Source organism: Pezoporus flaviventris, unplaced genomic scaffold, assembly GCF_033815535.1.
Source record: "Pezoporus flaviventris isolate CSIRO_AGI_PZ_B2104156 unplaced genomic scaffold, CSIRO_AGI_Pfla_v1 ptg000031l, whole genome shotgun sequence".
NCBI classification, from domain to species: Eukaryota; Metazoa; Chordata; class Aves; order Psittaciformes; family Psittacidae; genus Pezoporus; species Pezoporus flaviventris.
Genome location: NW_026892579.1, coordinates 50,137,769 through 50,165,752, shown reverse-complemented (window position 1 = coordinate 50,165,752; position 27,984 = coordinate 50,137,769). Strand labels below are relative to the sequence as shown.

Below are 27,984 nucleotides of genomic sequence, written 5' to 3'. Positions count from 1 at the left end.
ATCAAATGATTTCCCCTCTGCTTCCTACAAAGCAGAAGTTACCCTGTTGCAGTGTTTCAGAGAAATCCCACTGACTCATTTGAACTAAAACCTCTCTACACATTGATGATAATATAACCTAATGCCTTATCTCTTTTTTATTTATTTATTTATTTTGTTCCACACCCCAAAAGCTGTGTAGGTGGCCAGCATTACCATGTGTCTGAGCAATGTTTGGCCAATATTAGTGTTGTGATGTCTGTAGCATTTTCAGTACTTCTTTGTATTCCTTATTCAGGTTCAGCTGGAGGTAAGTCAATATTAGTACCAGGAATAACATTGGGTCCTATGCCATCCACAAGAGAATCCCACTGATCGAAATCTTTCTTAAGACCTATAAAATGGGGAAAAAGAAGCTTGAGTTGCAATGACTTAAGTAACTGGCTTTTTTAAAGCTACACTGCAAAATGAAACCAACTTGGCAAAGTAGGGGAAGCATGATGTTTCAGGGAGGGAAGAATAACATAGAATCATAGAATAGTTAGGGTTGGAAAGGACCTTAAGATCATCCACTTCCAACCCCCCTGCCATGGGCAGGGACACCTCACACTAAACCATGTCACCCAAGGCTCTGTCCAACCTGGCCTTGAACACTGCCAGGGATGGAGCATTCACAATGTCCCTGGGTAACCCATTCCAGTGCCTCACCACCCTTACAGTAAAGAACTTCCTCCTTATAGCCAATCAAAACTTCCCCTGTTTAAGTTTTAACCCGTTACCCCTTGTCCTATCACTACAGTCCCTAATGAAGAGTCCACCCCCAGCATCCCTATAGGCCCCCTTCAGATACAGGAAGGGTGCTAGGAGGTCTTCACGCAGCCTTTTCTTCTCCAGGTTGAACAGCCCCAACTTCCTCAGCCTATCTTCATACGGGAGGTACTCCAGTCGCCTGATCATCCTCATGGCCCTTCTCTGGACTTGTTCCAACAGTTCCATGTCCTTTTTATGTTGAGGACACCAGAACTGCACACAATATGCCAAGCGAAGTCTCACGAGAGCAGAGGGGCAGGGTCACCTCCTTGGACCTGCTGGTCACGCTCCTTTTGATGCATCCCGGGTTACGGTTGGCTTTCTGGGCTGCAAGCGCACACTGAAGCTGGCTTATGTTAAGTTGCTTGCTTCTCTTCTTGTTCTAAACTGAATGGTTATATAGAAAGCCTCAGAGGAATTAAATATTAACTTCATACTCGGATGTAAACAGATACTTACTCAAATGTTTCTGCAGGAAGGCTAATGATGCGTGGTTGCTTATATCAATAGCTTCATTTGGATCTATTTCTCCTTTTAGTTTGAAAAACCTTCCAATAAGTCCTCCACTCACAAAGGTAAAGTCAGGAAAGCTCTGATGTACTGACCCCCTGCAAACAGAAAAATGAGCCCCGGGCTCTTACAAATGTGTGCCATAGGTTGCACAGGATTCTTCAAAGGCAGTCATGCATCTTATACTGTTTTTTTTTTTAGCAGAAGATAAAGCAGGTTAATCTCATGAGCATGCAAGATGAGTAGTGAATTCTGCCCTAACCACAGAAGGGAAGAAGAAGTTTTGTACATGTTTTACTGTAGTCACTGCAACAGCAATCAGAAGTGGGCTTGGCAAAACTTCAAGTTGTGTCTCTGCTCTAAGGTTAATTATAGAGCGATCAACTCTGCTGCACACAGTACTTTAATGAGGCAAGTGCGTAAATGCACCCAGAAGGCTATTTAAAGTGTTCAAATGCAGATTTGCATTTGAGCAAAACTTGTGGCTGGGGGCAGGAATGCACACCTTGGGGTATCATAAATTTAGGGTTACTGGCGGCTTTGAGAAGTCTCTGGCTCCAGTGTGGGGACATATTGCTATCTATTTTAAATACGCAGTGAAAACCTGGGCCATGAGAAAGTATTGACTGTCTTTTTGCAGTTATATAGAACCATTGAGTGCTTTGGGTTGGAAGGGACCTTAAAGATCATCTAATTTCAGCCACCCTGCTGCAGGCAGGGACAGCTTCTACTAGACCAGGTTGCTAAAAGCCTCATCCAAACTGGCCTTGAACACTGCCAAGGATGGGGCAGACACAGGTCCTCTGAGCAACCTGTGCCAGCGCTTCAGCACCCTCACAGGGAAGAACTTCTGCCTAAAATCTCATCTCAATCTCCCCCCTTATAGTTTAAAGCCATTCCCCCTTGTCCTGTCTCTACAGGTCCTTGACAAAAGTCCCTCTCCAGGTTTCCTTTTCCTTTTAGGCACTGGAAGCAGCTCTAAGGTCCCCCCTTAAGGAGCCTTCTCCAGCCTGAACAAGCCCAGCTCTCTCAGAGCAGAGCTGCTCCAGCCCTGTGAGCATCTTCATGGCCTCCTCTGGACTGGCTCAAAAAGGTCCACATCCCTCTTACGTAATTGGACAACATCAACAAGAGAGTAACAACCACAGGAATGATGGATCCTGGACACTTACTTGATAGTGATCATTTTCTTGTTTGTGTCATTGGAGCTGAGCTTCTTCATCTTTAAGATGTTATCAGCCCACTGGAATTTTTCAGAGTTGATAAAAAGCAGCGGTTGCTGGACACTGTTTTGGTAAATGTCATCTCCTACTGGAAGCATCCACGCGTCGAGGGCAATGCCACACCTGTCAAAAACAACTGGGTACTGTCACAGAAGCAGGAAGCTTTGTATGGAAGTTCTCAGCATGCTTTGATTTGCAGGAGACATGGCAGAGAAACGCTCTATGAAACTGAACAGGGGAACAGATGAATGAATCACTTTGTTTCAAAATAATTTCTCCTCTGGGGGCAGAGAATTAATCCATTATTGCAGTATCCATGGTCTCAGTTGCCAGGTGCAGCCCAGCACAGGAGATTCAGCAGGGTGCCACAGTATCATGGTACATGATACAATATGATGCAGCTATGGTGTTCCACCACATCCCCATGGTTGAAAGAAGCACAACTTAAGAAAACAAGACATGCCAAACAAGCCTTTTCTTCAAGAGCTAATCAGCAGTTGGGGGATCTTAGGCAAGGTCCCCTGCTCCAGACCTCTTAAGTGCCAAATGTCTCTTGCCTTGTTTTGCATGCTTACCTGAATCTTATTTCTTTGCTGAGACTCTCAATAACTGTAGCACCACCAAAAGAGTGTCCCATCACAGCTATTCTGCTAGTATCAACAGAATCCTGTCAAAAAAATCCAGGTGCTGTAAGAGACTTTCTTTCCCAAACTTCTGTTTTCTGTTTGTTTTTGTTTTGTTTTTGTTTCAATGGAATAATTTCTTAGGCAATAGATCCTACTGAAGTAGGAAAAGCATTATTTAAGCTCCATTGCTATCTAGCTGAGAATATTTTCACAGATCTACAGTGTGATCTTCAGAATAGTTTACAGGCACCAGTTTAGAAATGGAAGAGGGAAACCAGAAGCATTATTAGGTGTTTTAACAAGATGCAGTCACAGCCCTTCACTCACCTTTAGGCTATTCCAGTCAAAGTTTGAATTTAGCACATTCGTTACTTCCTCTCCTGCGTTGATTTTAAGAATGAGATTGAGAGCTTTGATACACTCCTGCGCTCTCTGCTGCACCTGGGGAGAAAGAGAAGTTGGGACAGAGCAGTGGAAGGAATTTTCAGGCAACCACTAGACTTGCAGGCCCTTTGGACACAAGACTGCCTGATTTCCCCCTACCCTTTGTGTCCGATACCATAAGAACTATTCTGAACTGCAGAATGGAACTCTGATGTCTGATCAACAAACAAAACTGACTTTTGGAGGTCCAAAGAATTGAAGCTCTTGTATAGATCCTTTGCACATGGAGGATCTACATGCACATGTAGATCCAAGTGCCAAGACCTTCAATCGTTCATCCTGTCACTACTCGGAGAAGGAGTTGCTGGGATGTGCAAAAGCTTAAGTTACACAGCTACAAGGAAAGCTGACTTGCTACTCCTCCTTGTGCTCACTTGGATGAGCAAATGTCAATACATCACTAGTCCCATATGCACAACACCCCTGAAATCTTTACAGTGGATAAACCCAAAATACGAAAAACTCAAGAAGCCAGTCTTCTTGTGTGTATATATATATATATTCTTGAAAATTGTACAAAGCCGTTGCAAGTAAAGGTTCTCATTGTTCAGAATAAGAAGTGGTTTTGACCAGTATATCAGTAAAAGAAAAGCTTCAAAAGCAGCCAGAGAACAGTGCTGTCCTTGGGAACTGCAGTGTGTAGGCAGCAGCAAGATGTCTGTGCATCACTGAATTTCAAATAAATCTCAGTCTCCTGACTTATCCATTACTGAAATTTGCAGGCAACAGCTTCTGGAGGCTATTTGCAAGCTCAGACACCATGCATTTAGACTTGTAAGTAGGATGTTATATGCACACAGGAAATGACTTGTACTGCTGTCTGTACAGCCCAGGGAGATAAGCACCTCCCTGGCTGAGTCTGCCTTAGTGGGAAGAAAACACTCCCGTTATTTTAAAGGTCAAGTCTATGCTTGGAGGAAATCATCAGGATGACCATTATCACATCTAGTATGGATGCTACTTATCACCAGGAAGTCTGTATTGTCTACATTGCTATAAACCACATTAAAGTGGTTTTGAAGATGATGAAGCAAACATGAATCATCTTGCTATCCAACAGTAAACAAAAGCTAAAGCAAGCCTAAGGCTACACAAACATTTGAAATGAATTCTGTGTCACTTAAAGGCTAGGCTGGGCAGCAAAAGTGTGAACACAGAGAAGAAACAAAGTTGACTGGAACTAGGGGTGAAACAGCTGACTATGCTCAACAGTGCAACTTCACAAGAAAGCTTTGTTGAGGAAGCAGTTTATGCTCTGAAGAAAGCTGTTGTTTGCTTTCTCATCTTCAGGGACACAGGACTTGATGTATTTTTGCATATGCCCTAAGTCATGGCAAAAGACTGCAGACATAGCCAAAGGGAAAGAGTCTGCTGGTTAGTCCTCAACATACTACTCCTGCCTCACTTCCTAGAGCCCAGACTTAGGACGAGTACCTGCTTATGGCGCAAACAACGCTCTTCCTCTCCAGTTTTTAGTTTCCTGTAGTAGATCCACTCCTTCTCCAGGCCTGACACAGACTCTTTCTGTGGTTCAGAAATGGACTTTTTTTTACAATAATAAGTTGCTGAAGCAGATTCATCTCTGTAATATCAACATAAGGTTATTTCTGGGGATGTTTGAAATGAAGTTGGCGGAAGTTTTAGATTTCACTTATCTCAAGAGATTCAATTACCAACCAATGCTGCTGCAATCGCAACAGAGTGTTGACAGACTTTCTAAATAATGCATTAACCCCACCAAAGCTCTCACTTTCTTTATATTATAGAATCATAGAATAGTTAGGGCTGGAAAGGACCTTAGGATCATCTAGTTCCAACCCCCCTGCCATGGGCAGGGACACTTCACACTAAACTGTGTCACCCAAGGAAGTTATTATCCAGGCTCTAACAGAGAGAGAAAAGCAGATTGCCTGAAGAATGATGAATTATATCTACCTCAGGGCTTCTCATTCAGGGGCTTATCTAAGCAAATCCCCTTTAGAATAAACTAGGTTGGAAAACACCTTTAAGATCAAGTCCAACCTGTATCCCAGGAGTCCAAGTCCACCACTAAACCTGTCACTAAGGGCTTCATCTACATGGTTTTTTGTGATTCCACAACTGCCCTGAGTAGCCTGCTCCAATATCTGAATACCCTTTTGGTGAAGAAACTTTTCCTAGTATTCAATCTAAACCTCCCCTTTGCTTAGATAAGAGTTAAGCTAAGAAACAGAGAGGCAGTGAAGAGGAATAGCATGTGAGGAGGGTGACAGGGCTGAAGAAGGAAAGATAGTTTTTCTTTAAAAGTACACATAAGTTATTCTTTAGAACTTATTTAACGTGGGAAAGTTTCTTTCCATCGGAACTCAGGAACGTGCAGTATACGCACCTGTGCTCCACAGCAGCCACTACAAAGCCTTGAGAAGCCATCTCTATGCAAATAGCAGAATAGATGGTCCTGCAATCAAAATCACACCATGGTGAGACATGTGCATAGGTCATTATTTCAGTTAGACTTCCTCTTTAAACATTGACCACACTATATATGTATGGTTCACATAGGTTCACTATTTGTTTGAATTTGCTAGCCAGTAAAGCAGGCTTTTGTATACCAGGCACCAAAGCCTTTTCACAAAACCCTGTTACTGTTTTACTATCTGTTCAGAAGAAAAAATGCTAATGATTTTAAACAAGGAGCACATATCGCACTTTACATCTTCAAAGAGCAATCCAAATATCAACTAGTTAATCTTCACACATGCTCATGGATTAAGAAATACCTTCACCCCTAAAATACACAGGGAAAACACAAACAAGTACACCAACCCTGCTTTTATTTACTGCTGTTGATTTCAGTGGAAGGGTACTGATACACAGAGCAGCCTGTTCAAATCTTTTTCAACACCACAGAGATCTCACCCCCCTACTGAAAATCTGTTCAGAACCATTCTTGGAGGCTGCTGTCTACATAGACAACAAAAACAATTTGTCAGCAATCTGTGGAATTACCGAAAAGCTCCAAGTCCATGGGAAAAAATGAGGAGTGGGTATTTTTCTCCCAGTTTAAAAGCAGCATTTGACTTTGCAGGACAGGTCACTGAACCTAGATAAAAATTGAAGCATATGTCATTATTACTGAAATGAGAGAATCTGGTGACTGCTGATTTCATAGTGGTCATCTAAAGATAAGGTACCAAATCTCATCCTTACAATACAGGAGACAGATACAGAGCTGATTCTGAAAACACTTTCTACTCGGGAAGTTACTTTCTTCTTCTCCTCCCATCCAAAGCCTAGCACAAGCCCTACATATCTCCTAAACCCTATGAAAACAGATTTATAGGGATAGGCACGCATCTAAGTCTAGTTGGTATTCAGATCTTAGGGTCTATCTGACCTTTGCATATCTATGCATTTCCCAGTGGAATTTAAATCCCAACACATAGGTGCAGTTTATCCAAGCTCTTCCTAGAGAAAACTGCCCAGCCATTCCTACTTAGAGCACTGAGACACTGCAGATCTGCCTGAGAACTGGGTCACATTCAGCACTGAGCCTCACTACATAAACCCAGCCCAAACAAACACACTTCTTTGAGAAAAGCTGTTTTTCAGTCCTGCAGCAGTAACACAGGGCTCATGGAGCACTGAGGTGACAACTGAGTGTACAGAGCTTGTGCCCTTGCACTAGTCAAGGAATAAAACCAGAACCAGTCTTACCAATGTAGTACTGGAAAAGCCTTTCTCCTACAACTCGATACATGTTAAGGAAGTCAGAGAGTCCCTGATAGTATTCTTTATCTGGAATCCATGGTGCCTCTTCATTATCTGTGGCACTGCATGATGGATAATAGAGACGCAAGAAGCTTCCCTGTGAAGAAAAAGTAGAAACATTTTTGCCAAGGGCTTCAGATACAAGAATGACAGCTTGTCGTGGTTTAAACCCAGCCAGACAGCTTGTTCACTCACTTCCTCCCCTTCTTGCCCTCCCCCTACTCCCAGAGGGAGAGAGAGAAGAATTGAAAAGAATGTAACTCCCACAGGTTGAGATAAGAACAGTTTAGTAACTAAGGTATAACCCAAATCACTACTGCTACCACCAATGATAATAATGATAAAGGAAATAACAAGGGAAGAGAATACAACACCTCAGCACCAGCCGACCAATAACTCGCCCCCAGCCCGACCAAGCACTGACCGATACCTCCTCCAACCCTGCAGACTACCAGCCCTTCCAGGTAACTCTCAGTTACCCCCTGGGCATGATGTGCTGTGGTATGGAATACCTCTTTGGTCAGTTTGGGTAAGGTGTCCTGTCTCTGCTTCCTCCTGGCTTCCCCTCCTCCCTGGCAGAGCATGAGGCTCACAAAGTCCTTGGCCAGACCAAAACATCATTGTTATCAGCTCTGTTCCCAGGCCGAAAGTCAAAACACAGCACTGCACCAGCTACCAAGAGGGAGAGAAATGACTGCTACAGCTGAACCCAGGACAGTATCCACCCCTTGTTCCATACCATTCATGTCATGCTCAGATCCCACATTTTCAATATACCATCATTCTTATCTCAGTGCACTCTTATCTTAGTGCATGGACCAGTCTCTGTAAAGCTGCTGAGTCCACCTGGTCCATGATGTCAGGCTCCATCTCTTGTAACAGTCTTCCAGAGCAGGAGAGACTGTGTGCAGTGTTCACACTTGTGAATAACCTGGGCAATAGTGTCCATTGCTAAGTCCACCCCTCGATCATGAGTCCATCTCTATGTTACATTTCTGCCCTGATGGCCTGAATGTCATGGGCCCACCAGGCTCAAAATAATTCACTGTCCCCTTCAGCAGTTACTGCAACTTGTCGCTGGGGACTCCATACAGCTGCCTTCCATCTCTGATGCTTCCAAAGCACTGGAGGGGCCCAGTGGACTAGATACTTGCCCATACTGTCCCACACACCCTGCCACTCATGGCTGTCCAGCCTTGGGGAAAATCTCCTGGTCCTCCTATATCGTCGTCTAACCCCAGACAAGACCCAAACCTGACTCTGCTTAACTTTTGAGATCAGACAAAATGGTGGTGGGTAAAACACAGTCTGTGTGTGTGCCAACATGCTGATCCCCATCACAATCAGCAGGCAGGTCCCAAGGGTACCCAAAGGCCATTCAAAACCTTCAGAACCCTCAAACGATGCTGCTGTACTTGTCACTGGGGCTGGTGTAGCTGCTGTGCTTGCCGGCTCTCCCACCACCAGCTTCTCTTTTCCTGAGTCCAGCTCTTCCTCCTCTGCCTTGCTGGGAAATGCTGCGTGGTCTCCTGCGTCCTCCTGGGGCTCGGCGGGCGGCTTCCGGGTAATGCTCTCGGCCGTCGCGGGGCTCGGCCCCTCCGCCGCCTTCTCCCGCTGCTCAGCAGCCGCCTCCTTCAGCTCCCCGACCTCCCCGACCTCCTCCACCGGCAGCCGTCCCCTCGCGGCCTCCGGCCCCGCTCCCGCCGCCGCTTGGTCCCCGGGCCCGCTCTCCCAGGCTGCTTCGGCTGCCGCCGGCTCCCGGGGCCGCTCCCCCTCGGGTCCCCGCAGCCTCACGAAGATGGAGGCGAGGGTGAGGGCCACGACGGTGAAGAGCAGCCGGACGGGCAGGTACAAGTCCACGGCCACGTCCGTCCCGCCCTGCTGCTGGAGCCCGCCCGTATTACAAGTCATTGCCATAAAGCACAGTGAGACCTTAGCCCAGGCCCCACACTTGATAAACACTATCACAGCAAATACCGGCTCTACGTAAGTTACAACATTCTGAAACTGTGAGATCAACAAGAACAACTCTGATACCCAATAAATCAGCATTGTGATGAGTGACTATTAATCCAGTCAGATCTGTTGTTATCTCAACCCCTTGTGCCCCACGTTGGGCGCCAAAAAGAACTGTCGTTCACACTCATCTGAGTTACCCCCTTGGTTTAAACAAAGTCAGCTACAAATCAAGCAGCCACTCTCTCACTCCCCCCCTTTTTTTGGCCTCCCCCCTGCTCCCAGAGGGATGGGAAGGAGAATCAAAAAGAATGCAACTCCCACAGGTTGAGATAAGAACAATTTAGTAACTAAGGTATACCACAAATCACTACTGCTACCACCAATAATAATAATGATAAAGGAAATAACAAGGGAAGAGAATGCAACATCTCACCACCAGCCGACCGATACCTCGACCCCCCAGCCCGACCAAGCACTGACCGATACCTCCTCCAACCCTGCAGTCTCCCAGCCCTTCCAGGTAACTCTCAGTTACCCCCTGGGCATGATGTGCTGTGGTATGGAATACCTCTTTGGTCAGTTTGGGTAAGGTGTCCTGTCTCTGCTTCCTCCCGGCTTCCCCTCCTCCCTGGCAGAGCATGAGGCTCACAAAGTCCTTGGCCAGACCAAAACATCATTGTTATCAGCTCTGTTCCCAGGCCGAAAGTCAAAACACAGTGCTGCACCAGCTACCAAGAAGGAGAAAAATGACTGCTACTGCTGAACCCAGGACAGGAGAATTAACTCACAAGAACATAGTTATATCCTAGATAGGCTTTGATGCCAATCCTATGTCACTATCTTTCTGTCCCTGCAATGAATTTAAAGTAGCATGACTGTTGGCATCCAGGCAAAGATATGCATCACCTTCTCCAGGTTATCCTATGGATAATTCTTAATGCTCCATTTCATGAAGTTAAGCATTACAAACACTACCTATTTGCTCAATTTCTGCATACTGCTGGATTATTTTTTCTGTGTTACTCACTATGCCTCCCCTTCCGGGAATGGCACAATGCTGCAGTTTAATCAGTTTAACAGGGGTGACTCTTCACCCTTCCAGCTGTTACTGACACAATTCAGCTTGCTAACTGGAAAAAAAAGAACCCTCCTAGAAGTATACCTTTCCTCTAGGTTAGCAAGACAAATTACCCTGAGACGTGTTTCTCCAGCAGAGATGTGGGTAGAGTCATGGGCATGATCTCAATGTGGCTACAGTATGGCTAGATAAGCTGAGCAAAAGGCAGTCAGTAAAGCTCTTGGGTAGCTGCACAGCAAAGGACTGCAACGTATTGTTCTCCTTCCTCATCCAGATGTTTACAAATCTGCAGTGGTTCATCTTTCTAAACACAACTTTGTTAACCTGTGTTTTATCTGCCTCTGTTTCTTACCAGTTTGGATCTGCTTTTACTGTCTGCACTCCAGGTCTCCCAGGAAACCACCCAAGCTTTCCAAATTTACACAGATCCTCCATAGCCCCTTGCCAAGATTCCTTCTACGCAGACAGCAGCAATGTACCACAGCACACCTTAGAGCAGACCTCTCAGCAGATAAGCTGTGTGTAACTTGTATTCTTACTTCCTGGTTTGCGAGGAAACTTGTAACACTATTCAAATTCCCTGTCTTGCTGAAACTGTACTTTTGTTTTAACAAGTTAAGTTTAAGGACAAAAAGAACATGAGCTTTGGAACAAACTCGGGTTTCTTGAACACTAATTTATCAGTTTCATACATAACGTGCACCAAAACTTGTTTAATGAAGCTTGATTCTATTTAGCCATCAAACTTAAATCAAGCTTTGACACAAAGACCATTACAGAAGAAATCATCTTCATCCGTACAGGAAGTGATACTAATTTGATTCCAGAATGATTCCAGTGAACTTCCCCAGGTGACTAACTGCATACCAGAAAGGGGAAGAGGTTCATTACCTATACCTGAGAGAACTGTAATTATACAGATTGCTTATCTCAGAAAAACACACAGGCTGATTGCAAAGAGAAACTAATCACTTATTTTGTACTAGAATGGAGTAAGCTCAGTAAAGAAAAACATATGAATAACCACTACAGACTGATCACGAATTCCACTATACCTGGCTAGCCTGAGGAATAAAACCACAGTGTAGATGCAGGCACATTCTCATGGGAAAATTAAAAAGCAACAGAATTTGAAATGGAAACCCACAAATGAGTTCATTAGCTGCCTATTTATTGTCTCCATCTCCTTACTGTGGCTTCTCTCTGTAGTAACCACTTACAGAATTGACATCCCGTTCTTCTACAGATAGATAAAACCTCTAGGAAGACACCTCATGCTTTACCCTGCGGCTGAAACACTGCCTACCCTCATCACCCAGCCCTGCCAAACCCTGTTGGGATCTTTGTGATGAGAAAACAGCTAGAGTCTCAGAGACTGCATGTGGAGTCCCTGCAGCAGTCAAAGCAGAAGGGAGCAGTGGGATGGATGGGAAGAGCCCCATGGGTTCCAGGAAGACACAAGCTGGTGTGCATTATCTTGCCTAAGGGAGCCAGAAAGCAAGGATGTTAGGAAGGAGGGGGGGAGTAGCTAAGGGGAGACTTGTAGCTTACATCCATCTGGTAGAGGCCCAGTACACATGCTACACTGGGACAAAGAGGAGAGGAAGCTCAGCTCTGAGTGTGTGCCATGGAGCATTCCTGCACACAGACAAGACCTGTTTGATTCATCTGTACAACTATAGCAAGTCATTTCACTAACACTGTGGCTTTAATCCTAAGAAGGAAGTACCGAGAGCTTTACCTCAACTGCATTTTCTGTCATCAGGTCTGTGCATCCAACCGAGTGTGGTCCCTTTCCTTTAGGGATCCTATAAAACTTCTCAGCGCTGCTGCTCCCTGGTTCCATTGCTGCATTCACTGACAAACCTGGGGAAAAACACAAAGCAAATCAAAAATCTGCAACGTCCCGTGTGACAGATCACCTACCCTGACAAAAATGCAGCATGTTGAAGATGCAGGAAATTCAAGGTTGAGCTGATACAAGAACCTGCTGATGAGAATCAGAGATCTGAAATCCTGAGTCACCAACCTGACCTGCTCTTTTGGGGGGTTCCCCTGGAGCAGTATCCCGAGTCCCAAATATCAGAGAACACCACGCACTGAACAGAAAGGCAGGCAGGAATCCTTTGGCTGTGGGCTCGATTCAGGAGGTCGAGGTGCTGCGGTGCGGAGCAGCAGCAGCAGTCTCACTTCTTGGGCACGGAGGGAAGCGCAAGCTCAAGAGCGGCAAGTTTCAGTTGTGAAGGCAGTTCCCTCCCCACCAGGCTACGACATGGAGCTGCTCCTCCTAGTCTGACCGGCAGAGAGCGGAGCTCTCTCAGCTCCTCGGTGAGCAAAACAAGCCTACGCATCGGGGTAGAAGGATGTCACGGAGAAAACCGAACGCCGGAGCCGCTCCTCAAGAGGGAAGATGAAGGCTGGATCTGATCACTGGAGAGAAACGGCCTGTCCGTGCAGGGGACGCTGTTGGGAAGCCGGCCCGTACCTGGGGTGAGCCCTCGGAGCCAGGCCCGCCCTGGGTACCAGCTGAGAGCAGCGGGGAACAGCCGCATCCCTCCCTAGGCAGCGCCCCGCCGCTCCGGCAGCCGCCGCGGCTCTGACCAACCACTTTTCCTTCTCCTGGTGGCAGCGGCAGCCCCGCCACGGTGTACACCAGACCGCCAACCAAGCCCCCGCCGCCACAAACGCTTCGCCAGACCCCGGGCCCTCCGGGGCGGACGGGGAGGAGCCGCGGCGGGCGGAGCGCGGCCGCTCCTCCCCGGAAAGGGCGGTGGCTGTCGGCGGCACGTTCCCGTCAAGATGGTGCGGAAGCTGAAGTACCACGAGCAGAAGCTGCTGCGGCGGCTGGAGCTGGTGAGCTGGGAGGCGGCGGCGGGGAGCTTGGCCGAGGTGAAGGCGCTGCGGCGCTACCGGATGGGCCGCCGGGAGGACTACGTGCACTACAAGGCGCTGGCCCGCGCCGTCCGCACCTTGGTCCGCCGCCTCCGGGACCTAGGCCCAGCCAGCGCCGCCTTCCGCTCCCGCTGCGCGGTCACGCTGCTGGAGAAGCTGTACGGGCTGGGGCTGGTGAGCGGGCGGCAGTCCCTGGCCGTCTGCGAGAGCCTGTCTGCGGCCGCGTTCTGCCGGCGGCGCCTGCCCTGCCTGCTGGTGAAGCTGCGGATGGCGCAGAACCTGCGCCACGCCGTCACCTTCGTGGAGCAGGGCCACGTCCGCGTGGGGCCCGAGGTGGTGACCGACCCCGCCGTCCTCATTCCCCGCGCCGTGGAGGACTTCATCACCTGGGTGGACGCCTCTCGCCTCCGGCAGAAGGTGCTCGACTACAACCAGGAGCGCGACGACTACGACCTGGCCGCCTAGGGATGCGCTGCCTGTGCTGCCCGCACGCCTCTGCCCCGCTCCTTAGGACACGATGGGCAATAAAGACACACGGCGGTACCACTATCAGATAGATAGCCTCCCTCAACATACCTGAAAGGGGAGCAAAGAGGAAACCTACCACTGGTACCGTGTTGCTCTGCTCCCAGCTCCCCTTTGCACCTAGCAACTCCATTCATCAGCATACAGAAAGTTCCACATCCGTCGCTCTGAGAAAACACTGGACAGCCCACCTCCACAGAATCACAGAATCAGCTAGGTTGGAAAAGAACTTTCAAATCATCAGGTCCAGCCATTCTGCCAGGACTGCCAGACCACCACTAAACCTGAGGGCCTCATCTACACAGTTTTTGAACGCTTCCAGGGACAGTGATTCCACCACTGCCTTGAGCAGCCTCTTCCAATACCTCTCTGTGAAGAAATTTTTCATACATTCCCATAAAGTGAAACTGCTTGGAGGGAGCTTTACCTCATGGCAGGAGAGGATGCGGTTGGGTTTAAAAGCTTGGCTGCTACTAATAGCAGTTGGAAGAGGGTTTAAGCACAGCTGAGGATTGAGTTTAAGACTGAGCTTGACAGCTTTGCTGCTGCTCTTTGAAGAGGTGGCCCTGCCAGTTCCACCTGAAGCTGGCTCAGTGACTGGGGGAGCTGCTCCTGGGTTTCCTCTTGATACCAGGGAATGTGCATATGGGGGAAAGGCAGAGATTGTGTGGGGTCAGCAGTAAACAGGGAAGCCAAGTACTACATTTCTGAAACTGTAACAGCCAAAACCAGAATTAAATTAAAAAAAAAAAAACAAACAAAAACCTGACTTCCATTTTCATGTGAAATTGTAAAGGGAAGTTTGATGCTCTGGGCTCAGCATCTTTGCTGTACAGGGTTCCAGCTGACAATTAAGCATCATTTATGGAGCCAGATCTAACTGGAGAGGCGTCTGGGCAAATGCTGTCCTACCTAAAAGTGCAGATCTGGGGGGAGCTTTTGCATTTAGCACAGAAGCCAAACGGTACCTAAGGGGAGGCTCAGGCCTTCTGGGGCTGTTGGGAAGTTTATTCCCCTTTGAAATAAAGAGCACAAAACCAAAAATTCAGCAGTTGTTATAAGTAACTGAAGAAATGTCTGCTGTTTTATGATACAGTTTCTCTGAGAGTTTCTTCTCATTTTTAAATATTCTAGTAAACCCTTTTTGTCAAAAAGCTACAGACCTTTTGTTTTTTGTTTTTTGTTTTTTTTTTTAATAGGTACAAGGCTATTGCTAGGTTATAAATTGTTTTGGTTTTTTTTTTTTTGGTAGAAATGCCTTCTTTCTCCTACCCAAGGCTACAAAAGGACTTGGCAGTAGGTTTAAGAGCAGAGCTGTGACTGTCCATCCCAAGTCTAGAGAGCTGGAGTTCATCTGCAGCCATCACCCTGGGTCTGGCTTTTCTGAACAGAAAAGGGGTGTTTTGGGGGCATTAAATAAACATAAATATAAAATATTATGGCTGTTTTTTAAAAAAGCAAACAGTTAAAATTCCTTCTAGTCTCATAAGCCAAATGCATTAAGCAGAGCATTAAGTTTTAAAGCACTAATAGATATTAAGAAAAGGACACAAAAGAGGTGGGGAAACCCCATGGCTTATCTTATGACCTACTCCTGTTTATAGCTTAATTTCAGTAAAACATCACCTGTAATACCTTAGCATTTTTCTTGGGGCATGCACCTTGCTTATGGTAAGAAATGCAAATTGAAAAGATGTTTTGCTTCTGGAGCATGACTTTCCTTAATCTAGACCAATGTAATTTCTTGTGAAATCCTAAAGGTGCCTAATTCACGTGCAGGTAAAAATGGTGGTTTTGCTCCACTTTACTCTTCTGGAGGGATCAGAATCACAGAATGGTTTGGGTTGGAAAGAACCTTAAGATCATCCAGTTCCAACCCCCTGACATGGGCAGGGACACCTTCTACTAGACCAGGTTGCTCTGAGCCCCATCCAGCCTGGGCTTGAATGCTGCCAGGGGTGGGGCAGCCACAGCTTCTCTGGGCAACCTGTGCCAGTGCCTATTAGGGAAGAACTTATTCCTAATATCTAATCTAAATCTTGCCTCTTTCAGTTTAAAGCCATTCCCCTTTGTCCTGGCACTTTGTAAAAAGTCCGTCTCCAGCATTCTTGTAGGCCCCTTTTAGAATTAAATAACAGCACAGTGACATGCCCTGTACAGGGCATTTTACTACTCAGATGGTAAACTGCTGCTCTGCCCAGTTTATCTACCTCTGAAAGGAACAGCAGAAGAAAAAATGTCAAACCTGCATCCTGTCAGTCACTGTAGTTTACACCATACGCTTGTTCTTTTTGTCCTAACCCAACTTGTCATCATTCATGTGCCTCCAACACCTGTGGCAGAAGAGAAACAACCCAAAAACCCTACAGCTGTTAAATTAAGTGCTGGGAATTGATTTCCTTATAGATAACTGTGAGATAACAGCATCAGGCTGTTTATCATAGAATGTTATGCTGTATGTTTATCATAGAATCACGGAATCAGCTAGATTGGAAAAAGACCTTCAAGATCATCAAGTCCAACCTTTACCCCAGTCTGTGTATGTTTTAAACCTGGAATCCTGCAGCACAGCTGGTTGTACAATAGGTGATGTCTGAGATGAGTGTCCTGCTCCTAGATTTTTAACAACTGGAGTCCATGCATGCCCCGGACAATACTGGATCCACCTCAAGTGCAATAAACAGGGTGTTGTCTCAGCGTGAAAATGGAAGTTGAAGTTGCACCTGAAAGCAGCATGCCCACATTGGTGCTTATGAATGCTGTCAAGCAGATGATGGCTTTCTCATGTGTAATGGTGGTTTTGGCCTGTAGTTCATGGGTTTGAGTTTGTTTGCCAGAGCCAACATGCTGTGGCTGTCATCAGGCAGTTCCTGCAGCAGCTCTGGAGCTGGGGATTGGAAGGGTGCAGGAACCAGCTCCAACAGCCTTTCCAGGTATTTAAATTCCAAGGCTGGATCCAGTGTTGGTATAAATTGGCACTGACTTCCCTGGGTCTGTGTAAGCTGGCACGAGGAGGCAGTCTGTGCTTTTGGGGGACAGATCCTGCAAACTCTCCAGTGCTTTGGGGGCTTGCAGTGGGAGAGCTTAGGCACATGGGAGCAGCAGGACAGGGTTGTGGGTATCACTGTGCTTCTTCCTGGCACCTTCCCCACTGAGTTTGCCATTCCTCAGGCTGCTCAGCATCTCCATGCAGCCTGTGGGGAGTTACTGGTGGAGGAGAACAGATGTGGGTGCTGGTGTTGGGGTGATCTCTCCCTGTGCCTGAAAAAACCTCATCTTTGCCACCTCTAAAAGTATCCATCCCAAGAGCTGGGGGATGGAGAGGTGCCAGCTTCTTCAGCAAAGGAGGACAAAGCTGCAGCGGGGTCTGGGCAGTGCAGGAGCAAACAGGGAGCAGTTGCTATGCAGGAGCTCTCACTTGGACAGTGGGCAGCAGCAGGGGAGGTTTTACCAGCGCCTGCAGTTTTAGAGGGGTTTTTCGCTCCTTGTTTTACTTTTTTTCCTCTTTGTTTTCCCCTGACCTTGGCTTGTCCTTTATTTGAAGGCTGTGAAAGTGGGGGAGTGGAGCCTGGCCAGTGTGGGGGAGCAGAAAGAGAGAGCTCTTCACACTGAGCCTTTTGTGTTGCAGAGTGCAAATGGCTGAGGCTGTCACTGAGATGCAAATGTGTATTTTTCCACTGATGTGAGACACTTCTTTTTTTCCAGTAAACAAGCACACAGCACTTTTTAAAGGCTGCTTCCATCCAACAAGTGCTCAAGGCCAGGTTGGACGGGGCATGGAGCAACCTGCTCTAGTGGAGGATGTCCCTGCCCATGTCAGGGGGGTTGGAACTGAATGAACTTTAAGATCTCTTCCAACCCAAACTATTCTGTGATTCCATGATTCTTAACATCTTGGTGTGGCTTAGTGCAGGGGTGGTGCTGACCTCAGTAATTTGGTGACAGCGCGTCACCATGAGCACAGATGGCACATGAGGCTGGGGAAGGAGGGTACATGCTTCTCAGGATGAAAAATGGAGGTACAGAAGCAAAGGTGGAGCTGGGTGATTCCCAGCCTTTCAGGTGATGCTCCTACGCCAGGTTAGGCCAGGTCCTTCCAGCCGTGTCTCCATGTGCTCATCTCAGTAGCATTCCTCAGTGAGATGCTCTGCAGCAGATGGATGTGTCACTGCCCCCTTCGGTAATTTAAGTATATTCCCTGCCTGATTTGGCACTGCAGATTGAACCAGAGCAATTTCTCATCACTGGGGCATGGGATCACTGTAGACCCTACCCCAGATATCAAAACATTTCAACACTCACTGGGTCTGGAGGGGGAAAGCACTCTTAAGAGTTATGACAGCATTTACCTTAAAGTCCCAGTTCTGGCCGCTGCTCTTAAGTGCCTCATTTTAGTCACTGAAGCAACTCTTCGGGCCTGCAGCAGGACTTTCGTGGTGGAAAACCTGTCTGCTGTGTGGTTGGGAAATGGGGCTGGGATATGGGGACTTAGAGTGGAAGTAGCAAGCAGCAGCTTTGGAATCAGCAGGAGGAGGCACCTGGGTTCAGTCTTCCCATAAACTGGAGCTTCTGGATCCAAGGGCTAAATTCAAGCGTACCTCCTTCAGCAGAAATGACCACTCTCACTTCCCTGCAAGCACAGCTCCACTCCAGATAGGTCCCTTCCACCCTTACATTATCTGATCTTGAAGACATACATTATTTCACTTCCAGCAGGGAAGGCAAAAGGGGAGGCAAACCAATAACAGCCTCCAGAGACAGAGATCTGAGCATCTCCTGTTTCCACCTAGAGCCGCCCATTAGAGGACCCTGCGTGTCCCCAGTAGTAAGTCACAACAGCTTCTCAACTGCTGTAAATCATGTCAGCAGGGCTGGTAAGTGCAAGTCCAGATGGCTTTGCCACCCTTGGTTCCTGCCCTGAAGAGCCACTGCCTACTGCTCCTGGAGGTGGTTGTGTCACAGGCTAAAGTACAGGAAGGCTCTGTTAGTGTCTGACTAACGTTACAGTCCACCACCTTGTCACCTGTAGCTGAGCTCATTGGGCTTAAAGTATACCAGGGGAAACCACATCCTAAAACCACCATCTCTCTCCCTTCCAGCTCCAACAGCAGCCAGGGTTCAGGGCCCCACCTTGTAGATGCTGGGTCTGGGGGAGATGAATGCCATACTGCAGAGCACCCACAACCTCACGCTCTGTGTCCCTCGCAGCCTCCTAGAAGAATTTAGGTTGGGAAGGACTATTGGAGGTCACTTAGTCCAAAGCCCGGCTCAAAGCAGGGTATGCATAGGTCTGCCTCGGTTTTGCACGTCTTGGTGTCAGACACATGAAGCAGAGTTTAATCACCCTTGCTGTGAATTATTTTTTCCCATCTAGTCTGAGTTTCCCTTTGTGCAGGCTGGGACTGCTGCTTCTCATCCCCACGCTGGGCATGTCCATGTCAGGAAGTGGGCTACTTTTCCCTGCAGGAAAACTCCATTCACTTTTCCTCTGAACACTGGCTGCATACACAGCAGGAAGCGGCATGTCCACCGTGACCCCCTATGCAGCTCATCCAGAGCAAATCTGAGCCCTCTGCAGGGACACACAGGGATTTGGGGTCGGATAAGGGGCTGGGAGGAAGTGGAGAAGCTTGAGCCTGTGAGGATTTGGAACAGGCTTTGGGATTGGGAAGAGCAGGCTGAAGCCAGAAGCGGGAGCACTGGCAAGCTGTGCTAGGGACTGCACGGAGACTACCGAGCTCCTTAAAATCCCCCTCGCACCACGGTTGCTCCTCCCCATGCTGTCCCCGGACCCTTCTTCCCCGTGTAGCAGTGCCTGGCACTCCACATACCTGGCCTGCAGTGTCCCAGCTGCCCTCCGCTCCCGTCCCGCTGTTCGGAGGTGCAGGACGGACCCGTGGGCCACCGTCGTCTCTCCGGAGCCCGGCGAGAGGCGGCTGCTCCCGCAGGAGGACGTCTCTCTCGCGGGCAGGCCGGCGGCCGGGCTCTCCCTGAAGGGGAGGGACCAAACTTTGCCTTAGTGTTCAGATGAGACAATCTGCCTGGGAGAGACCGGCGCTGGGCCTGGAAAAGCGTCTGGCATGGAGCCATCCCTGAAAATCACTGCGCGCCGCACAGGACCCCGCTGCTGCTTAGGCACTGGGCTCTGCCTTTGCACGGCGGTGGCGGGTTTATGCATGGGATTGCTGGCATGCGGCTGTGAGCTTTCCCGGCTTTCCTCCGGTGCTGCCGAGCGTGGCTGGGCAAGCACTGGGATCCCAATGAGGAAATCCACCCAGCCGGGCTGCAACATCCTCCGGAGGAGCTGCGATGCTTACGGAATGCTTTGGGGTGAGGAGGGGGATCCTGCAGAAGGGAAGAAAACGCTGCCCTTTGGATCAAGGTCCCTCCATAAACATCCAAATCTTTTCCTCTGGCCTCGTGAAAAGGGGTTAACAACACCCCAGGGAAAACAATATCACTTTTGGGTCAACTTGAGCAGTTTAAGATGGATCAAGTGCAGGGCCCTACCGGTTGGGCACATCTGCATGTGCTCCCCCACTCCTTGACACAGCCCTGGCATTTGCCCCTTGATAACGCCGAGTTTAGGGAATTAACCCCCAAACCAGCACCAAAAATAAAACGGTTTTCTGAGAGAGCAACAGGTTGATCCAGCTGATGAAACAGCCATCTGAGCTTCAAGGCCAGCAAAGGGAGGCAGCAGGGGAGGGACTGAGGGTAAAATTTGGCTTATGCAGCTTCATCCTTGGTGAGCTCTGGGGGTGGGATTGTGGGCTTCTCTTCTTCCCCTTTACATATACATGTGTGGATATAAACTGAAGCTAGCAGACTGCAAAGGTGCTTGAAATTTAAGTTATATTTTTATACTAAGAATTATGTTGGCAATTCATTGAAAAAGAACAAGAAAGTGGCATGAAAAGGTCCAAGATTATTACTATTTTTCTGGCTGAATTAAAGCATAACATTTTCAAGATAGATTTAATGCTGATGAAAGGTCTTGAAGAACAACTCTGAAGACCTTTATTTAATCTAAAGGGACAGGTTCTTCAAGGTTAGTGTGAGACAACGAGGAGGAGATAGTGCGTAAATGGTTAAAGCAACAGAGACATGCCAAAGCCAATGATACTTTGGTAGCCCACTGAGGAGCTCCAAAATTTATTATATCTTGTAATATATTCAGATATTCCCTGATGTGCAGGAGTTAAACTCAGTAAATGTCATATATGGGTCTTTGTCTTGTATGTGGGCTGCACAGTCCAGCTACATAAGTCAGGGGACCTGCTTGGTGATTCCCTCTGACCTTTTTAATCTCATCCTTTTCTTACAAGAAAGCAAGGTAGAGATGCTTGTGTGTCCCTCCAGCCTGTATTTGGGATGTGTTTCTGATGTTTATGGGAGTTGGGAGCAGGGAAATGGCCCCATCCACCTCTGGCTCCCAAGATGTAGACCCCAGGATTGCAAACCTTCCCTCACATCAGCCTCTGCAAGCTCCTACGTTGGTCCTTTCCAACGTGCTGAATGTGGAAATCACACTCTTTTCAATCTGTGAAAATGACTCCATGGAGTAAATGCAATGCAAACGCAAAGCAAGGCTATGGAGATGGGATTTTGAAGCAACATGCCATAGCTTGATTATTTGCACCAAAGAGCTTCAGGAGTACCTTCACAGACATTTCTTTCATTGCAGTAAAGCACCACCGATAATGGATCTGCAGCTCTGGCAAGGGAGGAGCCAGTTTCTATGGTACTGAGTACTAACAGACCCCATAGCAAATGTTTGGCCTGAGCTGGCAGTTTGTTAGCAACATCCTTGAGAAATGCAACATGGTTTTATGTAAAAGTCCTTTGTTTAAAGGGCTGCACTTTGCTCCAGATTTCCGTGACTACAAACCAAACATCACTGTCAGTCTGTGATCACTAGTTTGGATAAACTGTTTTCCTTTTTCCCCACTCATTCCTTTTTCCTTATTTTTGGATAAATCCTGGTTTCTCACAGTATGTGTCTCATTTTTAATATAGATGCTGCTTGATCTGTTAAAATTGCTCTTGAGAGAAGCCAATACATCAGTGAACACCCGCTAATCAACCATCACTCTTTTACCAGGCACCTTTCTGAAGTGTGCAGCATGACAGAGCTCCACGAAGCTGTGGCTGTGGGGGACTACGACCTGGTGGATGAGATTTTGAGGACAGGGCGCTGCGACCCGAATCACAAGGATGCCGACTGGCACGACAGGACCCCGCTGCATTGGGCTGCTGCAAAAGGTAAGGGTACCCCCTGCTCTGTTACCTCTGCAAACTGGCATCATAGGTGATGCTGATTGTAATTGCATCTCACTCGTGGCAGTTAACGCTGGTAGTAGTCACAGCTTGTATCTGATTGTTCTGTCCTTAATGAGTGAGAAAAAAGAAAATAAAAATTTAAATGGGAAATTTGCCTCCAAAATAATTTATGGGATGGCCATCAAAGTGTTTTTTTAGGGCTTTTTCCATCATGTGAAAATTTAGCTTACATGATATTTGCATATAGCATGTCTGCTTGTCCCCCACATTACTTTTCTAAGAGGTGTCTTCATACAGTGCAGAGGAGTGATTTCTCATGTACATCTGCCTGAGTGAGCAGAAAATCAAACCCACTGTATTTGTACCAGGTATTTATCAAAGCCAATAGGACAAAATAATTACAGTGTGTTTTACATTGCCCGCCCTTTATCCCACCTGGTTGAACAAACAACACAGGACCAGAACTGTTTGCAGCTCCCATTTGGTCTTTCACGGTCAGAAGTGTCTGTTAAAGTCAAATATGCCTTTGCAGCCCAAAAAAAAGAGGTGAATGCAACAATATATAATGTGTAATAGTACACAGTGTCCTCCTCCATGATAGGGCATTTGTTGCACATTGGGATCTCACATCACGGCATTTGTCTCTGCTCAGAAATCAAGTATGTGATTTGCTGGTTTACATTTGACACCATGTTTTACTTTTGCCCTGGTGGATTATTACTTGTTTGAGCATCAGCAAAGGGAACTGAGCTGCTTAAGAAAATGATGATGGGAGACTGGCATGGCTTGGTGCCATTGGGAACAATCTAGTTCAGTCAAGGCAGTGTGAAGCTGGGTAGAAATAACTTTTTTTCTTCTTTAAGCAATTCCACAAGTTAGAAAAATGTGAAGGTGAGTGAGAACAAGTAATTTCTCCTATCAAACAAACCTTTGTTTTAGTAAAGATATTCACAGGTTTTCCATTTTTTTAATGTTTAAATTTTAGTTTGCATTAAACTAAAACCCAAAACAAAACAATGAAATAGTAGGTAGCCAGATGGTCCATGACTAATTGAGGTGTGCTGTTCAGAAATTAATAGAAATCATTTTGATTGTATTGTTGACTTGTTGCAAAATTCTTCTGGAAACAGTCTAGTTTGGGGGGAAAAAATCAGCATTTTCTAATGAGTATCATTTATTTGAAGAATGATGGCCAGGTCATGAGTAAAATCCATCATTGCATGGTATTATGATCAGTTGTGTGTGACCATCTTCAGCATCCTGAAGGCATAAAGTCTAATGCATGTGCATCTTCTCTCCCTGTTTTGCTGTCCAACACAAGGGCAATCGGAGCTGGTCAAGCTCCTCGTGGATCATGGCGCCCGGCATTGCCTGCGAACTGAGGTGGGCTGGACTCCAGCTCACTTTGCTGCCGAGGCGGGCAGGCTGGGTGTGCTTCGCACCCTTCATTCTCTGCACGCTGCCATGGATGCAGCCGACCTCTTTGGTGACACTCCCAAGAAGCTTGCAGAAATCTATGGTCACCGAAACTGCTCCAGGTTCTTAGAAAGGTGAGTAGCCATGGTCAGTGCTGCTGTGGCAGCTGATGGGGCTTGTCACGAGTCCCCATTGAGGATCCTGCTGACTACACCTGTAGGTCACAAATGAGTGGTTTAGGGTCCCTCAAAGAATCACCGCCACAGGTATTAGCAAAAGTGGGTTTAATATTAACTTGTGAAAGTGTGACTTAAAGCTCAATGGCAAGGTTCACTCTAGTACTTGCTACGTGGAAGAAGTTCTTCCCTGTGAGGGTGGTGAGTCACTGGCACAGGTTGCCCAGAGAAGCTGTGGCTGTCCCATCCCTGGCAGTATTTAAGGTCAGGCTGGACATGGCTTGGAGCAACCTTATGTAGTGGAAGGTGCCCCTGCATGTGGCAGGGGTTGAAACTGTACGAGCTTTAAGGTCCCTTCTGACCCAAACCTTTCTGGGATTCTATGATTCTATGACTCATGCAGCTGATGGAGGGGTTTCTGAGATGGCTGACTGAGGTAGAAACTTGTCTCTCAGACCCACGTGCTGGCCTCACTCACCCTGTTGCTGCATGGCTCATCTAGGAGCATGGCTGGAACAATTTAACAACTGGGAAGATGCTTTGAGTACCCATGCCTAGGACATTGTATAAGACACTTGAAGGCTGTGAGGTGATTTCACATAACAGCCTGTGGGCAGCCAAGAGTTATCACTGGGGCTCAGGAGCCCTTTTTTTTAAGTCAAACCACTATAATTTACAACCACAGTGAACACCTTCACCCTCATGCAGCAGTTTCACCTCCTCACATCAGCAAACTTGGAGTTAATCAGGATGAATTACTGACATTTGTAGTATAATCACAATTACTTCTGCTCTTTCAGTTGTCCAGAACATCTCAGAGGTGATGATGCCCATGGTCAGGCAGCACTCTGTGGCTCCAATGGGAGCTGGGCAATACTGTTGGGCACTGCAGACAGAAAATGAAGTGTGTGTCTGCACACTAATGCTGTGCAGCAGAGTAAGTCTGCCCTCTGCTCATGGTGTGCGTGTTATTGGTATGTAAATATGAGCGATATTTTGTTACAGAGCATCACCGTCGCTTTTGGATATTTGCCTCTCATGCAAAAAGAGAGAAAAGGCAATTTTTTAAAGTTTGAGGGTCTGTGCCAAATGCAGACGTGTGTATTATAACAGGGCTCTGAGCATTCAAATCCTTCCTAAACCCCGGTTCAGCCGCATCTAGCATCACCATGGTCCTTGCACACTGTCTCTGACCCCAGGTGTGCCAGCTGCACATCAACATGGAAATACTACATGTATCGACATGTAAATATTATTAACATGCAAATGTTAATAATATTTTGCTACAGAGTATCTGCCACTCACAGAGGTTTGCATGGGCATGCAAAGGACAGGAAACAGCCTTCAAAACACAGCTGATTCTGGATAGCAAACACATGGTTTGCATCAGGGTTTTTTTGCATGAGAATGGCTTTACCATGGATGCTATGAGACCTGCTGAGGATGGGGCCAAGCTGTCACAGAGACGCTGCCTGTGCCTGCCACCAGCTCTCTGCAAAGTGCTGAGTGTTGAATGCACCAAAGGCTCCAGCTATTCCAAGTCCAGGGCATATATACATTCATAATATGTGTGCACGTGTGTGTGTGTGTGTGTGTGTGTGTGTGTATACACCAAAATACATATATAAAAAAGTGCCCAGAAAGAGGTTTCTTGCCCTTGGTAGCAGATACTTTGGAACAGAATACAATAGAATATAATACAATAGGATAGAATAGTTCAGCTGGAAGGGGCCTGCAGTGATCACCTAGTCCAACTGCATGACCACGTCATGGATGACCAAAAGTTAAAGCATGTATTAAGAGCATTGTCCAAATGCCTCTTAAATACTGTCAGACAATGGGGCATTGACCTTCTTTCTTACACATATGTGTGTAGAGAGGATTTTTCCTGATATCTACTGGTATTTCTGACAGAGCTTCATGAACACTGAGTACCTACAAACATCCATCCTCTGCAGTAGGAGAAAAGGGTTTGTCTTCTTTTGGACAAGATTTACACTTAAGAGTGCCCAGTGAAAGAGAGCTAGTGACTTAAATCTTGGTGGTTGACATGATCTTCAAAGGTCCCTTGTGACCCAAACCATTCCATGATTCTATGTTGTATGACTTGGAAGTGAAGGATAGATGTACTTGTCATTTGGCAGTAAGAGTTTCTAGTACTTACGAATGAGCAGTACAAAAAAAAATAAAAGAAATTGGGAACGTTGCAGTGAGTTAATATACCGTGTACAGTTGCGTTAAATGCGGTTAAGCCTATTTAAAACCACAGACATTCACAAGATCAGTCTTTCAGAGCTTTGATGGCTAAAATTATGATTCCAGTGGTAAAAGTCCAATCTTTGATCCTTACCAAAGGTTTCCCACTTCAACCCAACTCTCAGTGAGTACCTGATTGCATGGGGTGAGGAATGCTGTTAGATTTGGGATGAACCTCAGTGTTTTCTTATGTATTGCTGGCAACAGTGTTGTGAACATACCAATATACGATGTAGGTGGGCTGCTTATGAGTGGTGGTGTGACTGTGCTGTGCCCAGTGTTGTATTGAACATGCTCTCTTGCTTTTTTCTCCAGAGCAGAGGTGGAGAGCAGAAACTATCGCAGGACAGCTGCAATGAAAGGAATCCCATTAGACCAGGTTGATGAAGACTGGGAACTCAAGAAAGAAGAACTTAAGAGAAACCCACCATGTTCCTGGAAGAGATATACATCCTTTGCGCAAAAGAAAAGTCCCAAAAAAAGGGAGAAGCAGTAGTGTGCCCTGCCTATTTGGTGCCACTGACAACTTGCAGTGCAGAGCAATGACCCTGACAGACCTCAAGTGCACCTGCAGGGTGAAATATGGATGAACAGGAGCAGATGGCCACCAGGATGCATCCCTGTGATGTACTGTAAATACTCTTGTTCACAGTGAGCACGTACAAGTGCCTCTTTCTGTCTGTGTGTCTGTATGTGTCAGATCTCAGAAAACTGCAGAGGATGTTTAAATACACTCTTATGTTCGAATTCACTGAAATGTATAAATTTACAGAAATGACAGCAGTTTCTTATAGCGTCTGAGAGGGAAATGGTTTTGCCCCTAACTGATTCATGAAAGCACCTGGGACTGTTCTGCTCACTCTGCTGATGTTCATGGCCTTTGCTTATTTGCTCTCATCCTGAGTCACCAGGAGGCTCTGTAGGGACTTGTAGCTTCTGGTGGTGCCTCTCACTTTGAGAGTGGGGTGTAGTTGTTTCTTCTGGCTGAAGGAGAGGCGCTGATGTTGACCTTTTACTCTCGTTGATGCTTTCAGACATGTATGGCTGCCAAGACAGTTAGAGCACTGCCTTATTTTTAGCAGTGCTCCCAGCCATTTTTATGTCTATGCTCATAGGAATGCTGTGGAGCTGGTGCTGAGCTGTCCCTCTGCACTTCAACACTCTTCATGGGAAAATACTTTTTAACTGTTTCACTTCTCAATCATAAAGAGTTTGGATTTGACCCAGAGCAGTTTTCCGTTCCATGCTAGCAGTGGGCAGCCATTTGTTTTGAGTTCTGACATCTTTTATGTGTCTGCTTCGCCTGCTCTTGTATATCTGCCTCCTTTCCCATCTGCTTCCCCTCCATTACCCAGACCTTGTGCTTCTGGAGTGCCTTAGTTACAGGTATCCTTTACCCAGCACTTGAGCACTGCAGCTGTAACCAACAGTGCTGTGATCCATCTCCCTCTTGCAGATTTCCAGGGATTAATTCAGCCATCTACACAGAGGTGTCTAAGCCATGAGAGGTGCTCTCAAGTACCCAGACTGACCCTGCAGGTATACAGAAGATCTTGTGGTGTAGCTCCCAACCCCATGCAGATGTCTCGGGTACCCTAGGCATCCCAGATGAGTCAAGATGCCTATGGAAAAAAAGGCAAGCTCCCAGCTTTGTCTTGATCTTAAGGTCCTTTCCAACCCTAACCATTCAATGATTCTGTGATTTGTAATTCCCAAGCCATGTGAGACATCAACTCCATTCACAGTTGGCCTGACTGTTGAACTGGTGACAGTGCAAGTGGAGACACATATTGGACAGAGTACCTCTTTCCATACTGCCAAACAGGGCTGTTTCTAGCCCTGAGGCCAGCTGGTGAATGTCGTGTAGTTGAGGAACACTTTCCCTGGGGCTGGGCACATCACTGCATCTCTCCAGAGAGCACCTTTAGCGTATGAGCTGTGCAGTGCAGCTGTGCTGTTTTAGAACCTATCTCCTCCAGTGCCAGCTGGGTGGGGCTGGATGCTGGAAACTGGAGGGTGATGCTGCATTGTGCATGATGTTCACAAGGGGTTTATGG

General features: G+C 46.9%; 3 protein-coding genes across 8 annotated transcripts; 2 read left to right on the top strand and 1 right to left on the bottom strand.

Moving 5' to 3' along the window:
* Positions 1-259: 259 nt before the first annotated feature.
* PLA2G7 (phospholipase A2 group VII) lies at positions 260-20,018 on the bottom strand. 3 transcript variants are annotated; one of them, XM_061460990.1, is made up of 11 exons: positions 19,628-20,018; positions 12,121-12,245; positions 7,289-7,439; positions 6,581-6,674; positions 5,961-6,029; positions 5,027-5,174; positions 3,476-3,589; positions 3,098-3,189; positions 2,472-2,645; positions 1,249-1,397; positions 260-373 (listed from the first exon to the last, which is right to left on the bottom strand). In XM_061460990.1, the coding sequence occupies exons 1-11, from the start codon at positions 19,884-19,886 to the stop codon at positions 270-272; spliced, it is 1,479 nt and encodes a 492-aa protein (XP_061316974.1). In that variant the 5' UTR covers positions 19,887-20,018; the 3' UTR covers positions 260-269. The 3 variants fall into 3 exon arrangements, with proteins under 3 accessions (XP_061316974.1, XP_061316975.1, XP_061316977.1); XM_061460991.1 differs by lacking the exon at positions 19,628-20,018 and adding an exon at positions 12,865-13,040; XM_061460993.1 differs by lacking the exon at positions 19,628-20,018 and adding an exon at positions 12,409-12,999.
* IMP3 (IMP U3 small nucleolar ribonucleoprotein 3) lies at positions 13,111-14,060 on the top strand. The gene has a single exon (XM_061461006.1). The coding sequence runs from the start codon at positions 13,179-13,181 to the stop codon at positions 13,734-13,736; it is 558 nt and encodes a 185-aa protein (XP_061316990.1). The 5' UTR covers positions 13,111-13,178; the 3' UTR covers positions 13,737-14,060.
* ANKRD66 (ankyrin repeat domain 66) lies at positions 20,003-27,984 on the top strand. 4 transcript variants are annotated; one of them, XM_061461008.1, is made up of 4 exons: positions 20,003-20,126; positions 21,901-22,061; positions 23,401-23,629; positions 26,243-27,984. In XM_061461008.1, exons 2-4 carry the CDS (start codon positions 21,923-21,925, stop codon positions 26,421-26,423), a joined length of 549 nt encoding a protein of 182 aa, XP_061316992.1. In that variant the 5' UTR covers positions 20,003-20,126; positions 21,901-21,922; the 3' UTR covers positions 26,424-27,984. The 4 variants fall into 4 exon arrangements, with proteins under 4 accessions (XP_061316992.1, XP_061316991.1, XP_061316994.1 ...); XM_061461007.1 differs by lacking the exon at positions 20,003-20,126 and adding an exon at positions 21,574-21,698; XM_061461010.1 differs by lacking the exon at positions 20,003-20,126 and adding an exon at positions 21,574-21,698 and having other exon boundaries at positions 21,901-22,067; positions 23,412-23,629.